The sequence below is a fragment of the Phyllostomus hastatus genome, unplaced genomic scaffold, assembly GCF_019186645.2.
Source record: "Phyllostomus hastatus isolate PE091 unplaced genomic scaffold, TTU_PhHast_1.1 phas_scaffold_255, whole genome shotgun sequence".
NCBI classification, from domain to species: Eukaryota; Metazoa; Chordata; class Mammalia; order Chiroptera; family Phyllostomidae; genus Phyllostomus; species Phyllostomus hastatus.
The window spans coordinates 395,602-412,967 of record NW_025334019.1 but is presented as its reverse complement, the minus strand read 5'-3'; the positions used below and the strand labels follow the sequence as shown (position 1 = coordinate 412,967).

Genomic DNA, 17,366 nt, shown 5'->3' with positions numbered 1-17,366 from the left:
ATTCATTTCTCATTGAATGGTTTTGGCATTCTTGTTGAAAATCAGTTGACCATAGATGCGTGAGTTTATTTCTGGATTCTAAATTCTATTTCATTGATCTGTAAGTCTCTTCTTATTCAAGAACTGCACTGTTTTGATTACTGTAGCTTTGTAATAAATTTTGAAATCAGGAAGTGTGAGTCTTTCAACTTTGCCTTTATCAAGACAGTTTGGCTATTTGTAGTTTCTTGCAATTCTATATACATCTGAAGATTGCCTTTTCCATTTCTGCTAAAGGACTCTCAGGTTTTGGGTTGGGATTGCATTAATAAGTAGCTTTCTTTAGAGGAGTATTCCTATCTTAATAATATTTTCTTCTAATCCGTGAACATAGGATATTTTTATGGGTTGAATTATGTCCTTCCAGAAAAGATATGTTGAATCAAAAACTCCCAGTACTTTATAATGACCTTACTTTAAAATAGGATTGTTACAGATATAATTAGTTAAGATGATGCCATACTGGAGTGTGGTAGGCCCATTAATCCAATATTACTGGTGTCCTTATAAAAAGAACACCTTAAGAGGAGACAGAGACAGAGGAGAATGCCATGTGAAGACAGAAGATTGGCATTCTGCATCTACAAGCCAAGGAACACTAATGATTGCTGGAAAACCACCAGAATCTAGAAAGCATGAAGGATCCTTTTCTTACAGGTTTCAGAGGGATCATGGCCCTGCTAATACCTTGACTTCAGACTTTTAGCCTCCAGAACTGTGAGGCAAATTTCTGTTGTTTTAAGCCACTTCATTTGTGGCACTTTATTGTGACAGCCCTAGAAACTAATATGAATATCTTTTCATTTATGTCTTCTTTAAATTATTTCAACAATGGTTTTCAGTGCACAAGTCTTTCTTTTCCTTGGTTAAATTTTTCCTAAGTATTGTATTATTTATGATACTATTAAAATGGAATTGTTTCTTACTTTATTTCTTGGATTATTTATTGATAGTGTACAGAAATACAACTGATTTTTGTATGTTGATCTATACCCTGCCACCGTGCTGAATTTGCTTATTAGTTCTAATAGTATTTTACTATGTTTTAAGTGGTTTCCAATCTTTTGAAGTCTCTGGGCCACACTGAAAGAAGAATTGTCTTGGGCCACACATTAAATTTACTGGGACATATAATCACAAACAAATCTGATAATGCCTTAAGTAAATTTACAAATTTGTGTTGAGCCACATTCATAGCCATTCTGGGCCACATGTGGCTCATGGGCCATGGGTTGGACATCCCTGTAAGGATTTTCTACATAAGCAATTATGGCATCTTCAAATACAGATAGTTTTATTCCCTCTTTTCTAATTTGGATGTTTTGGGGTTTTTCTGCACAATTGTTCTGGCTAGAACTTCCAGAACAATGTTGAATACAAGTGGGAAAAACAGCATTGTCTCGTCTTAGAGGAGAAGTTTTCAGTCCTTCACCATTAAGTATGATGTTATTTGTGAGTTTTTCATAGTTGTTGTTTGTTGTTGAAGGATGGTTTTGCCAGATAGGGAATTCTTAGTTGACTTCCTTCTTTCAGCACTTTAAATATGTCATCTCTCTGACTCAAGGTCTCCATGGTTCCTGATGAAAAAAATAATCTGTTAATCTTACTGTGGATTTCTTCTACACAATGAATCATTTTGCTCTTACTGCTTTCAAAATTCTATCTTTGGCTTTGGCTTTAGATAATTTGATTATAATGTATGTCTTAGAGATTATTCCACTTGGAGTTCATTAACCTTCTTGGATGTGTAGATTTATGTATTTCACTAAATTTAGGAAATTTTCAGCCATTATTTTTTCAAATATTCTTTCTGCCTTTCTGTCTCTTCTCTTTCTCAGACTCCCATTATATGTATCTTGGTACATTTAATGGTATTCCACAGTCATTTATGTTCTGTTCATTTTCTTTCTTTTCCTCAGACTGGATAATCACAATTGACTTATGCTTAGTTTTGTTTTCTTTCTTCAATCTGTTGAAACCCTCTAGTCAATTGTTCATTTTAGTTATTATACTTTTCAACTCCAGAATTCTATTTGGTTCCTCTTTAAAATTTTTTATCTTTTAATTAATAATCTCTCCTTGTCGAGACATTGTTTTCTTGGTTTCCTTTAGTACTTTGTCCATGGTTTTGTTTAGCTCTGAAACATATTTAAGACCATTGATTTAAAGTCTTTGTTTAATAAATCAAATGTCTGGGTTTCCTCAGACAGTTTCTATAAATTTCTTTTTCCCCTGTGAATAGGCCATACTTGGTGGTTTCTTGATATGTCCTGTATTTTTTCTCAAAAACCGGACACTTGATATTATAATGTGGAAACTCTGGAAATCAGATTCTTCCTTTCGCCAGATTTTATTGTTGCTGCTTGTTGTGGTTGTTGTTTACTTGTTTAGTAAATATTCTAAAGTAATTTTTCATGGTTTTAAAACTTTTTATTTGCATATTTGAAAATAGTTAGTTATTCCAATAATTACAATCATTTGAACAAAATGGCACTCTGGTTTAACTGCATTTTACAGCTCACAGGATTTTTGGACCACTTTGTTTTTTATTCTACATTTCACTTTCATCGCACCAAGTTTCTTCCTTCACCAACATACAAGTTCTTTTCCTTTCCTGCCATCCAGATGGGCAGATGGGAGAGGCTGGTGAGGCTTTCATTGTCAGTATTTCTCTGATATAAGAACAGTCATTTAAAATGATCCAACCTCTTTGCATCTTACAAAGACAAACATCTAAAATAAGTAAAATAAGAAGGCAATGCTTGTGGAATGTGCAGTGTATATTGACTGTGTATGCCTCATGACAATTCATCTGCTTTTTTTTACTTTAAATACTTTTTTATTTTTCAGTTATAGTTAGCATACAATACTAGTTTCATGTGCACAACCCAGTAATTAGACATTATGTAACTTACTAAGTGATAATCTCAATAAATCTAGTTCCCATCTGACACCATAGAGGGGGAAATCCTTCCAAAATGGAATTATCTTCTGGAGAGTGGGCTGGCCCCTCATAGTACAGGTTTCTCACACTGGGTAAGTGTTCTAGTAGCCCATCTGTATCAGTGTATCAGTTGGCATTGTTGTGAGAGGCTGCATTTGGCTTCGGCTTTGGTGAATTTTTTTTTGAAGATTTTTTTTTTCTGTCATGACTTTTATTTTATTTTATTTTATTTTATTTTATTTTATTTTATTTTATTTTATTTATTGTTATTCAATTATATTTGTTCTCATTTTCCCTCCTTGCTATCCCCCACTGTTAAGTGAAATAAGCCAGGCAGTGAAAGACAAATACTATATGATCTCACCTACAAGTGAAGATTCTTTCAATGTATTTGCCCATTTCATGATGGGTGACTTGCGAGCACACCTTGCACACACAATGCTGAGTGTTCAGCAGTTTTTGATAAAAAACAGCTTGACCTCCATGCCCCACCCTCCCTGTTCACCCAATGTCTTCCTGAGCAACTGTTTTTTGTTTCCTTGGACAAAAAAATTCCTCAAAGGGAAACATTTCGTGATGAGGAAGAGCTGAAACAAAAAGTGGCAGAAGCACTAAAGGCATCAAAATTGACGATACCAAAAACTGTTTTGAACAGTGGAAAAAATGTCTCCATGGGTGCATTGCATCAAATGGAGAGTGCTTTGAAGGTGACTGAAGTTTAAACATATAAGAATAAATACATAGTTTTTATAAATGAATTTTGTTTTTTGGTGAGGTCCCCCCTTGTACATAATTATCACAATATTATTGACTACATTCCCTATGCTGTACTTTACATTCCTGTGAGTATTTTGTAACTACCAATTTGTACTTCTTCATACCTTCACCTTTTACACCCAAACCCCAATCCTCCTCCCATGTGGCAACTGTCAAAAATGTTCTCTGTGTCTGTGAATCTTTCTTTTTTGCTTGTTCATTTATTTTGTTTTTTAGATTCCAAATATAAGTGAAATAATATGTTTATTGTTTTTTCTTTGTCTAACTTTTTCATTCAGCAAAATACTGTGCCCACCCATGTGATTGCAGATGACAAAATTTCATTTTTTTATGGATGAGTCATATTTCATTGTATATACGTACTACTTCTTACCTACTGATCTATTGATAAATACTTATGTTGCTTCTATACCTTGGGAATTGTAAATAATGCTGCCATGAACATACGGTTGTGTATGTCTTTTCAATTTAGTCTTTTGGGTTTCTTAGAATAAATACCCAGAAGTAGAATTGCTGGGTCTTGCTTTGTTTTTTATCATATAGTCTTTGTTTTAAAGTCTATTTTTTGGTAAAAGTACTGCTACCCTAGATTTTTGTGTTTGTTTTGATTTTCCTGAAATATCTTCTCCATCCTTTACTTTCACTTTGTGTGTCTTTGGATGTGCAGTGAGTCTCTTATAGACAGCTTATGTAAGGATTTGTTTTGTTGTCCATTCAGCCTCCATATGATTTGTGATTGGAGCATTTAATCAATTTACACTTAAAGTATTTGTTGGTAAATATGAATTTATTGCCACTCTATTATTCATATTTATACTTTTTCTTCTTCTCTTTAAAGAAGACCCTTTAACATATTTATAATATGGGTTTGGTGGTGATGAACATCTTCAGACTTTTCTTGTCTGGGAAGCTAGTTACCTGTCCTTCAATTCTAAATGATAGCTTTGCTGGGTAATCTTGGTTGTAGGCCCTTGCTTTTTATCACTTTGAATATTTCATGCCAGTCTCTGTGGCCTGCAAAGTTTCTGTTGAGAAATCAGCTTACAGTCTTATTGGAGCTCCCTTGTACATTAATCAACTGATTTTTTCTTGCTGCTTTTAAGATTTTCTCTTAGTGTTTAATGTTTCACACTTTAATTATGAGGTGTCTTGTAGGCCTCTTTGGGTTCATCTTGTTTGGGACTCTGTGCTTCCTGGACTTGTATGTCTATTGCCTTCATCAGGTTAGGGAAGTTTTCTGTTACATAGGTTTTCAATTCCTTGCTCACTTTCTCTCTTCATATTTTGGCCCCCCCCATGAGGAAAATATTGGATTTGTTACTCTGCCTTTGCCTTCACTTTCTGCTGCATGGTGCCTGAAGATTAGCCAGAATTGAGAGGTTAAGATCATATCAGGTATTTATTTTCTAAGCATAGGTCTAGACCTGGACATGTGCATGGACTTCTAGATTCCCTAGAATACATGAAGCTTTTTAAACCTGTATTCTCTTAAGTATCTTACAAGTATCCTAGACTTCTTCTTCCCAGGCTTTTCAGTTTGTCTATTGCTTTCCTGAATTGTTATTCTTTGCCCCATTTGGCAGTGGCTAATACATTTGCCTTTAAATGCCTTCCACGAATACTACCAGGGAAGCTGCCTCAGCCCCGGGGAAACTCCAAAGTAGGTAAAAAAGGCAAACCCTTGAGTTAGTCATTCAGGGTCCCACCACTTATTTGAGAATAAGGTCCATACAACCACAGTTATTTGAGAATAAGGTCCAGACCATGTCCTCTCTTTTCTTTTTCTTTCCTTTTCTCTCTTTCTCTTTCTTTCAACTGGAACTTGTTTTGCTAAGGGTAGCAATATGCCTTGATAAAAACATTTCTAAGCTCCCATTTGCATTAGATATGACCACATAAATTACTCTTGGATAATGAGATATAAATGAAAATTGTTGAATGTGACTTCTGTGAAAAGTCCTTAAAGTTGGCTTGCATCTTTTGTCTTATGCCCTTCTTCTTCTTCCTGTGTGAGAGTTAAATCTGTTACCTGGAATTGCAGCAGACATATTGTCACCATGAATTAACTTTGAGACTGTAAGCCTCACCTGAAGGATGGCAGAGCAGAAGATTAGAAAGAGCCTAGGTCCCCAGTATGGCAGTCATTAATTATGGAGGTCATTCCAGCCCTAAAATGCCTCATTCTTGGCTTCTTATTGAGAAAAATAAAATCTATATTTATTTAAGCCACTACTTTTTGGATCTCTAGTTGTTAGAATTAAATGCAGTGTTTTATATATAAGCCTATAGAAAAATCAGGAAGCTATAACAAGGTTATTCACAGAACAAAGCCAAAGATGTAAAGATGCTCAAACTCATCTATTATTCAGGGAAATGGCAAATTAAAGTATCAATGAGATATCAATACACCCATCAGAATGGTACAAATTTAAAAAGAGTGATAATACATAGTAATAGAGATATGTGGGAACAGTATACTCTCATACATTGATGAATAAAAGAGTAAAAAATTTAAAATATATATACCATTTAAACTTTTCTCCAGGGAATCTATTACTTTGGAATAAAAGCAACAGTACCTAAGGACATATGAATAAGGATGTTATTTATACCACTGTTTGTAATGGTAAAAAACTGTAAAAAAGGGGAATGTCCATCAGTAAAGGAGTAGTTTAGCAACTTGTATCACATCTGTGACATGCACTATTATGTATACATTAAAATGAAATTAATCTACACCAGTAGAGTTAAAGGATATTATAAAATTCTTTGAAGTGAGATAAGCAAGAGCAATATTTATAAAGTAAATTATACTTATTATGCATATTTGAACCTAGAAAAAGGTATGGAAAGATATGTATTAGATTTTTTCACTAGCTGCCTTTGGGAGCAAGAAAAGATTAAGGAACAGGTAATGTGAGGAGAGGAAGTAGTAGAGGAGAATAAGGGAGGGGGAAAAGAACAAAATAAGACTCAATGCTTATAGGACAAACTTGGAGCGGGTACTTAAAATCTAAGAAGCCACCAATAATGGATGAAAGAGACCTAATATAGTCACACAGAAGAGAATCTAGAATAGCATCCTTTGTTTCTTATGTAAGAATTATGGACTGATAGAACCTTTTGTTTACTACATATATATATTTATGATTAATTGATGCTTCATTTTTTAAGAGCAGCTTTAAGGTCATAGCCAGACTCTTACCAATGGAAACTGTGAGGTAATAAATGAGTGTCAGTTTAAGACAGTGAATTTGTGGTAATTTGTTATACAGCAATAAAAAAATAAGTATAGCAGACTTTGTTTCCAGACACTATCCTGTGTGAGCATTTTTATGTATAACTGTCATTCATGTATAGACAGTGCAGTTCTGGCCTCTGGCTAACTATGTGAGGCCTGTTTCCTGACCTCTAGCCTTGTATTGGGCATGTATGTTCTTCCCTCATGCCATCAGTGATGTGAAAGCCTAGTCATGATCAGTCTTCATGGGCTATACAGCATTATTACCACATGCCCTCACTCTTACTCCACAATAGGTTACTTTTCTATTTGTAAACCAAAGGGAATTTACTTTCTTATTTTAAGTATGCTATGCATTTAAAAATAAGTTAAAATGTTATATCTATCACCTTTGCATATTTAATGTTAAAGGGGGAAGTTTATGCATAATAGACATAATATTTTTCAACCTGTAGAGCTAAGAGATCAGACTGAATTAAAGAAAACCTTTTGCCCTGACAAGTGTGGGTAGTTGGTTGGGTGTCATCCTGCAAAATGAAAGGTCAGTTCAATTCCCAGTCAGATCTCATGCCTGGGTTGCCTGTTTAGTCCCTGGTCCGGGCACAGATGAGACACAGTCAAATGATGTTTCTCTCTTTCATTGATGTTTCTCACTCTTTTTCTCCCTCCCTTCTCCTCATTCTAAAAATAAATAAATAAAATATTTTTTTAAAAAAGATTGTTAGTTGAAGATCTTCTGAGGGCTCTACAACAAAAATGTCTGATTTTGCCCTGGCTGGTGTGGCTAAGTGGATTGAGGGCCAGCCTGTGAACCAAATGGTTACCTGGTCGATTCTCAGTCAGGGCACATGCCTGGGTTGCAGGCCAGGTCCCCAGTAGGGGGTGTGAGAGGCAACCACACATTGATGTATAATTCCCTCTCTTTCCCCCCTCCCTTCCCCCTCTCTAAAAATAAAATTAAAAAAATAAAAAATCTTAAAAGAAGTCTGATTTTTATCAGTATAAAGGCCCCATTATAGATGAGATAATGAGGCTGAAATTAAATGGGGCCCAAATTTACCTGCCTTTCCCAGGTTTCCAAGTCTGTCCTTTGTCCTTTCTTAATATACTACCTATATTTTATATAGTTTCAATGTTTTACATATACTAAATAAATAATTCTGTAGTGAAGTTTTCTAATCATATATGGAGTGATCAAGGGGCATTTTTGCAAATTTTTCTAGAAAGATTACAAAAGAAGCCCTGGCTGGCGTAGCTCAGTGGATTGAGCGCAGGCTGCAAACCAATGTGTTGCAGGTTTGATTCCCAGTAAGGGCACATGCCTGGGTTGCAGGCCACGGCCCCCAGCAACCACACATTGATGTTTCTCTCTCTCTCTCTCTCTCTCTCTCCCTCCCTCCCTTCCCTCTCTAAAAATAAATAAATAAAATCTTGAAAAAAAGAAAGATTACAAAAGAGAGGTCTGATATTGAAAAGGAACTAGATGTGTAGAAGTAAGAATCCTCAATGTGCAATAAATAGGCCAATAAAATAAATTGTATCAAGAACAATAATATCCTATAAAATGCATACCTTGGAGGAGCCAGTGTCTGCTCTAGAAATTCCTCAATTTTAATGAAGTCTGTTTTCAATTCCTTGTTATACAACAGGAAGGGAGGATTGGCACCTGGGGCTAAGTCCTTCAACTCTTCAGGCTTTCTATGATTTAAAAAAAATAAGCAGAGTTAGGCTTCTAGATAAGGCACACATCATACAAACACAAACATTGTATTGGTATCTATTGATTTCAATCCTTAGAATGAAATCTGTCCTGATTTCTCTTACCTGGTCATGTCAACAGTAGTCACATTGAATTTAACTCCTTTAAGCCAGAGGATCATGAAAAGGCGTTGGCAAAAAGGACAGTTTCCAATACTCTCCCCATCACTTCCAGCCTATTAAGATAAAGAAAGGCCTCATTCATTCCTTTTCTCAACAAGTATGTATTGAGTGCCTCCTAGGAAATGAGCTAGTTGCTAGACACAAAGTTAAAAGTCCTTAATCTCATGGATTCTATGATTTGCAGGAAGAGAGAGATAATGAATGGGATGGGAGTAAAAGACAGAAAACTGTACTTGAACAACAATTAAGATAAAATAAAAAAATAAAATTACAAGTGTGATGACTACATAATAATAATAAATTATATATATAGTATATAATTATATGAGATATACTAATATGATATATATCATGGCAATATATATTATATTATATTATATTGTATTATATTATATTATATTATAATCTTATATAAGTTCATATTACCAGGATATATATATATATATATATATAAAACCATTTCCTATGATGGCCATTTCAGATATTCCAAAATTTTTGCTACTCTATTTCAGTAACAAATATTTTTTGGTATATAAGTTGTTCTATCTCTCAGATTATATTTCTAGAGTTAATATTTAAAATGAGAATGCTGAGTAAAAAGTATGTGCATTTTCCATTTTGATAGATCCTGTCAAATTTCCTTCCTGAAAGGTATTTTCCATATATTCATTGGCTGTTTGATTTCCTTATTTTATGAGGTGTTTGTTCATGACAATTTTACATTTTCCTATTAAGGTGATGACTTTTCCCTTATTGATTGGAAAAATTATTTGTATACTAAAGATATTAACTCTTTTTGATACACATTAATATATAATTTTTAGGAAGCATGTCTCATGTAAATTTAAATTGTATATGAAAATACATTATTTTTTCCTCTGTGCAGTCTAGTTTTTCTGATATGCTTATATAACCATTATGTATCTATCAAGATTACAAAAAATTCCTTTGTTATTTGGTTTTTCTATAAAGAACTTCTCTCATGTTTTTTTCTACTACCTCTATGATTTAATTTTTGCATTTGTGTCACCTATTTGGAATTTATGTTGGTGTAAGAAGTGTATTGAGACTCCAGCTTTAATATTTTAAATATTGTTTTACAAGTAATTAATAGTTGTCTTAATATCATTCATTAAAAAACCCATCCTTCTCCCACTGATTGAAAACAACATGCTTTTTGGCTTTGAAATTTTATATATACTCAAGTTTATCTGTGGACTCTCTATTCTTCATCCATTCATTTAGTCTCCCAATAAATATCCACTGAACAAATAATTATGTGTTTAGCATAGACCAGACATTAATATGTAAAAAACAGATATTAAAATAAAAATAGTCCCCAAAATTAATGCTTAGATTTAAAAAAAATAAAGACTTTATCTATTTATTTTTAGAGAGAGGGAAAGAGAAGGAGAGAAATATCAATGTGTGTTTGCCTTTAATGCGCCCCCAATCAGGGACTTTGGCCCACAACCCAGGCATGAGCCCTGACTGGGAATCGAACAATCCTCTGGTTCATGGGCTGGCACTCAATCCACTTAGCCACACCAGCCAGAGTTAGATTTTTTATTTTATTATTTATTATTTTTTAAAATTTTTTTATTGTTGTTCAAGTACAGTTATCTCAATTTTCCTCCCACTACACACCCACCCCACCCATCCCTGCCCCCCACCCTCAAACCTACTCCCTTTGGCTCTGTCCATGTGTCCTTTATACACATTCCTTAATGGCCCTTCCTCTATTTTCCCCCATTAGCCCTCTCCCTCCTCCCCTCTGGTTACTGTCAGTTTTAAACTGAGATAAATTCTTTGAAGGAAGGACATGCATGTTATGAGAATGTGTGAGAGAGAAATGTAGTTTATATGGGATCTGTCAGGGAGGCCTTTCCTGGGAAAGTGGCATTTTAATTGATTTTAAAGGATAGGTAAATATTAAGTAGGTGAATGGTCATGAAGAGGATATTCTAAAAGAGGGATTTGTATGTCCAAAGACCTTGCAACAGTTTTGAGCAGGCATATATTAGGAAGTAAAAGAAGGTCAATGTCACTGGGATTAAGAGAGTAAAGGAGAGAAGAGAAAAATTCAATAAAGTAGGCTACGTCAAAGACAAAATCTTCTGTTTTTTAAAAGAACTGTTAAGAAAATGAAAACGTCTTGCCTTATAAATGTACAGAAATATATGAGTAAAGAAATTTTATAACTCAATAATGGGCTACTGAATTAAAAATGAGCAAGAGATTTAAACACTTTACAAAACGTATACAGATGGTAAATAAGGACATGAAAAGATGCTCAACATCATTAGTCATCAGGAAAATGCAAATTAAATACAAAATGAGTTAACATTACACACACATTAGAATAGCTGAAAATAAAAAGACTGATCATACCAAGTACTGGTGGGAATGTGGAGCAACTGGAATTAGCACTATGTTGTTGGGAGTGGGAAGTAGTCCAACTGCTTTATAAAGAGCTTATGAAAGTTAAAGATGTTATCTACCATATGATCCAACAATTCTAATCCTAGGTACTAACCCTAGAGAAATGAAAGCATATAGCCATAGAAAGACTTGTCCATGAATGTTTACAGCAAATTTATTCACAATAGCCCCAAACTGGAAACTACCCAAATGTCCTTCAGTGCATTAATGGATAAACATTTATGGTACATCCATACAAGGAAATACTTCAGCAATAAAACAAATGATCTACTGATACACACAATATGGGAAAATGTCAAAATAATTATGCTGAGTAAAAGAAGCCAGACAACAAAAAGAGTACATACTGTGTGATTCAATCTATAGAAAGTTTTAGAAAATACAAACCAATCTATCCTGACAGAAAGCAGATCAGTGATTGCCTAGCAGGGATGTAGTGGGATAGGATGAAGAAAATTGACTGCATTGATTGACTGCAAAGAGACATAAAGGAACTTTATGGGGCGATGGAAATATTCTGTATTTTAATTGGGGTGGTGGTTGTATGTGTGTATATATTTGTCAAAAGTCATTGGATGCACTTAAATGAGTGCACCTTATTTAATGCAAATTATACCTCAATAAAATGTATTTAAGTAGAAAAGTTCAAAAAGCAGAACCATAAAACCCTCAAATAAGTAACTGTGAAGGAGTTGCAGGCATTGCAAAGACAAAGGTAAGGGTATGAACATGGAAAGGGGTGCCTGGGAGATGGTGAAGAACCAAGATCATCAGAAGAGAGAAAGTTATGGATCTGACAGGACAGAGTATTGGAAGGGTCATTCGTGTAGATATTAAACTCACCAAGAATTAAGATAGGAATAATTTTGGAGAGAGCAAGAGTGATCCAAGAACTAAAATATTAAAAAAAAAGGGAGAGTGACCAGAGGTTTGGAAAACTACTATAACAAGGAGGGGAAGTGGAGGTAGCAGAATGGTCTGAAAATATGAGTAAGGAGCAAGGATTTTTAAAGAACACCTACCCCATGCCCAGGTTCAGTGGTAAGAGGAATGAGGAAGAAAAGGCAGCCACTTCTTCAGAGGGTTATAGCTGATGTAATGTCCTCATGGGAGATTTAGGTTTTAGACACCTCAATCTAAACATGTCCCACACTAAATTTCTTCCTGTTCTTCATACACTGACCTACTTTTTCTTTAGGGCTTCCAAGCCTGTGAAAGTCACTGTCATCTGGTATGGACTGAATTCCCTGCCCTCCTCTAATTCATATGTTGAAACTCTAACATCCAAGGTATTTGGAGGTGAGGACTTTGGGAACTAATTATGTTTAGATGAGGTCATGAGGATGGGGTTTTTATGATGAGATTATGTCTTAAGAAGAAGAGACCAGACTTCTGGCCAAGATGGAGACGTAGGTACACACACTGTGTCTCCTTATACAACCAAAAGAAAGGCAACAAATTTAAAAACAAAGAACAACCAGAACTGCCTGAAAATTGAACTGTATGGAAGTCTGATAACCATGGAGTTAAAGAAGAAACATTCATCCAGACTGGTAAGAGGGGCAGAAATGGGCAGCCGGGCAGAGAGGACTCATGGCAAGGCAGCGAAGAGAGGATCAGGGAGGGCAAGGTAGTGGCTGGTGGAGTGGGTAGTCCCACATTCACATGCAGTTAGACTGGGTGGAACAACTGGGGAGTGAGACAGACCGTTCAACCCAGGGTCCCAGTGCAGGGAAATAAAGCCTCAAAACCTCTGGCTGAAAAAAACCTGTGAGTGTTGAGGCAGTGGGAGAAACTCCCAGTCTCACAGGAGAGTCAATTGAAGAGACACACAGGGTCCTAGAATGTATACAAACCCACCCACCCACCCAGGAGTCAGTACCAAAAGGGCCCAATTTGCTTGTGGGTAGCCATGGAAGTGGCTGAAAGCCAACAGAGAGCTAAGCCAGTGTTGTTGTTCCCTCTTGGACCCCTCCCCAACATACAGCACCACAACAGCGTGACGTGGGTTGCTCCACCCTGGTGAATACCTAAGGCTCTACCCCTTGTACATAACAGGTGTGCCCAGACAAAAAAATAGTGGCCCAAATGAAAGAACAGATCAAAACTCCAGAAAAAAATACAACTAAGTGATGAAGAGATACCCTACCTATTAGATGCACAGTTCAAAACACTGGCAATCAGAATGCTGACAGAATTGGTTGAATATGGTCACAAAATAGAGGAAAGGGTGAAGGCTATGCAAAGCAAAATAAAGAAAAATGTATAGGGAACCAACAGTGAGGGGAAAGAAACTGGGACTCAAATCAATGGTTTGGACCAGAAGGAAGAAATAAACATTCACTCAGAACAGAATGAAGAAACAAGAATTTTTAAAAAATGCGGACAGACTTAGGAGCCTCCAGGACAACTTTAAACATTCCAACATCTGAATCATAGGGGTACCAGAAGAAGAGGAAGAGTAAGAAATGGATAACTTATTTGAAAAAATAATGAAGGAGAACTTACTCAATCTGGCAAAGGAAATAGACTTCCAGGAAGTCCAGGAAGCTTAGAGAGTCCCAAACAAGTTGGACCCAAGGAAGCACACACAAAGGCACATCATAATTACATTGCCCAAGATTAAAGATAAAGAGAGAATCTTAAAAGCAGCAAGAGAAAAAGAGACAATTCTTACAAAGGAGTTCCCATAAGACTAGCAGCTGATTTCTCAAAGAAACCTTACAGGGAAGGAGGGGCTAGGAAGAAGTATTCAAAATCATGAAAAGCAAGGACCTACATTCAAGATTCCTTTATCCAGCAAAGCTATCATTTAGAATGGAAGGGCAGATAAAGTACTTCTCAGATAAGCTCAAGTTAAAGGAGTTCATCATCACTAAGCCCTTACTATAGGAAATGTTAAAGGGACTCATCTAAGAAAAAGATTAAATATATGAACAGTAAAAAGACAGCAAACTCACAACTATCAACAACTGAACTTATAAAAAACAAAAACTAAGCAAACAACTAGAACAGGAACAGAAACACAGAAATGGAGATCGCATGAAGGGTTATCAGTAGGCGGGGGAAGGGGAGAGTGGGGGAAAAGGTGCAGGGAAGAAATAGCATAAATGGTAGATAGAAAATAGACAGGGGGAGGTTAAGAATAGTATAGGAAATGGAGAAGCCAAAGAACTTATAGTAAGACTCATGTACATGAACTAAAGTGGGGGAGGAATATGGGTGGGAGGAAGTGCGCCAGGCAGAGGGGAATAAAGTGGAGGGAGGGAAATGGGACAACTGTTATAGCATAATCAATAAAATATATTTTTAAAAAGAAGAGACCAAAACTCTCTCTTTCTCTCTCTCCTTTCCTCCCTCCCCCTTTGTTATTCAAGGATACAGCCAGAAGCCAGGCATCTATAAGCCAGGAAAAGAGTTCTTACCATAAACTGACTGTGTTGGTACCTTGATCTTGGACATACAGACTCTACAACTGTGACGAATGAATATTTCCTATTATAGCCACACAGTCTATGGTATTTTGTTATGGCAGCCTGAGCAGACTAGACACTATCCAACTGGTTAACCAAACTAAAAACTTGGGAATAATCCTTTTGCTTCACTCTGAATATTGAATCCAACTATTAATTCTTGTCAGTTTTACTAATAAATATCTCCAAGTAAGTTCAGGTTTCTCATTTGCCATGACTATTACATCATTCATTCATTCATTCAACATTGATTTGATGCTTACTCTCTGTCCAACACTGTTAGGTGCTAGTTTTTTAAGTCCAACCCATTAACATCTCTCATCTCTTGAATCTATTTTTCAACTTTTGCATAAGTTTTTAGAAGGAAATAAAAGGTACTTCACCTTACAGCTGTTTTGATTTGTCATTTCTACTGGTAATGTTATGGTCCAGGAACCCATGGTCATAATTCTAATTTTTAGGGAAATTTTCCTTTCCCTGGCACTGGGTACAACAAAGAAAATCATACTTATTACTGCTTTTTGTGATGTCATGGAGTGAAGAGGTATGTGAAATGTCAGCCAACCTTGGCAGCTGCATTTCTTTTGTAACAGAAATCAGACTAAGGATGCAATCAGAATTGGAGTTAGTGAGTGGAAAGAAACATGATTAGGGTGGGGGGACAGGAAGAAAAATGGACTCTGATAATAGATACAGCAGGAAGGGTGGATCACCTTTGGCAAAAAGAAAGGCAAAACAGTGAGGTATGGAGGAAATGCAGTAAAGTTTTACAGGAAAACTGTAGGGTTTTTTTTTTCCTATTTGTAATATGCTGATTTAAAGTGCCATCAGATTGCTCTGGCTGGTGTGGCTCAGTGGATTGAGGGCCAATCTGAGAACCAAAGGGTCACTGGTTCAATTCCCAGTTGGGACACATGCCTGGGTGGCAGGCTGGGTCCCCAGTATAGGGTATGCAAGAGGCAGCCACATGTTGATGTTTCTCTACCTGTCTTTCTCCCCCTTTCCCCTATGTCTAAAAATAAAATAAATAAAATCTTCAAAAAAAATAATAAGCTGCCATCACATAAAATTTTAGGATGTGAATTTCCCAGCCTGATTTATGAATTATCTCCCTCATAAGTGTCTATAGCTGGCAAAGACAGGATGTGGTCCTTTAGCAAAACATCTTATTTCTCTTTGTGTTTCTGATCTAAGTTTCTAAACATAAAAATAATAATAGCCACAATATTTGACATTTATTAAGTGTTAACTATGTTAACAACTTCTGTATTTTACATATTTGTTTCATTTAATCCTCACATTAAAGACGATTCTGTGAGGTAGGTTGTGTTATTACTTGTGTTTTACAGATGAGGAAATTGAGACTCACAGAAGCTGACTTGCTCAAGTACACTCATCTAGACAATTGATGACATTATGTACTTTTTTCATGTAGTAAATCCAGTACTGTCCATTCCAGAACCCACACACTTTAACACTGCTTTCTCTCATCTAATAGTTTTGTTGGATCTGTTGACTGTTCTGTAACAACCAATTTGTATTTCTTAATCCCTTCACCTTTTTCATCCATCCTCCAATCCCACCTCCCATCTGGTAACCATCAGAATGTTCTCTGTATCTGTGAGTCTGTTTCTCTTTGGTTTGTTTATTTTGATTTTTAAACACAATTGTTGTATTTTATTTTATATTTTATTTTATTTTGTTTTATTTTGTTTTATTTTATTTTATTTTATTTTATTTCATTATTCAATTACAGTTGTCCCACCTTTCTCCCCCTTGATTACCCCAACCCTGTCCCCTCAAATCCCACAGTCAATCCCCCCTCATTGTCTGTGACCATAATTCTTCTATTCCTGTTCTTTTGCTTGCTCCTTCCCCTTCTCTCCCCTGTTTCTCCCCTTACCCCTCCCCTCTGGTCACTGTCATTTTGTTCTTTATTTCTATGTGTCTGGTTCTATTTTGCTCACTTGTTTGTTTGTTGATTAGGGTCCACTTATAGGTGAGATCATATGGTATTTGTCTTTTACTACCTGGTTTATTTCATTTAGCATAATGCTCTCCAGTTCCAACCATGCTGCCACAAAGGGTAAGAGTTCCTTCTTGGAGCTCCTACCCTTTGCAACAGCATGGATGGAGCTGGAAAGCATTATGCTAAGCGAAACAAGCCAGGCTGTGAAAGACAAATACCACATGGTATCACCTTTAACAGGAACCTAAACAACAAAACAAAGAAAGAAGCAAAATATAACCAAAGACACTGAAATAGAGGGACAGACTGACAGTGACCAGAGGGGAGACAAGAGGGAATTTCAGGGTGGAATGGGTAGGGTTTACAGGAACAAATTTAAAGGACACATGGACAAAAACTAGGGATGGGTGGTAATGGGAGGGAAGTAGGGAGGGTTGGGTGGGTGGGCTGGAATGGGAGTAAAAGGGAGAAAACTGTACTTGAACAATGATTAAAATAAAATTTAAAAAAAAGATTAGCATTTTCCCACATGCCAAAAGTATAAAAGGGCTGGAAAATTAATAAACTGCTTTTATTTATCTTAAAAAAAAGAGTTCCTTC

At 35.9% G+C, this 17,366-nt stretch overlaps 1 protein-coding gene across 1 annotated transcript in view; it reads right to left on the bottom strand.

The window, feature by feature from the left end:
- The window catches only part of CLIC2 (chloride intracellular channel 2), a 29,563-nt gene that overhangs the window by 9,192 nt on the left and 3,005 nt on the right, over window positions 1-17,366 (bottom strand). Inside the window, exons 2-3 of the mRNA XM_045817379.1 lie at window positions 8,826-8,935; window positions 8,574-8,699 (exon numbers count right to left, since the gene is read on the bottom strand). Coding sequence (XP_045673335.1) covers window positions 8,574-8,699; window positions 8,826-8,935 — 236 coding nt within the window. The remainder of the gene's footprint in view (window positions 1-8,573; window positions 8,700-8,825; window positions 8,936-17,366) is intronic.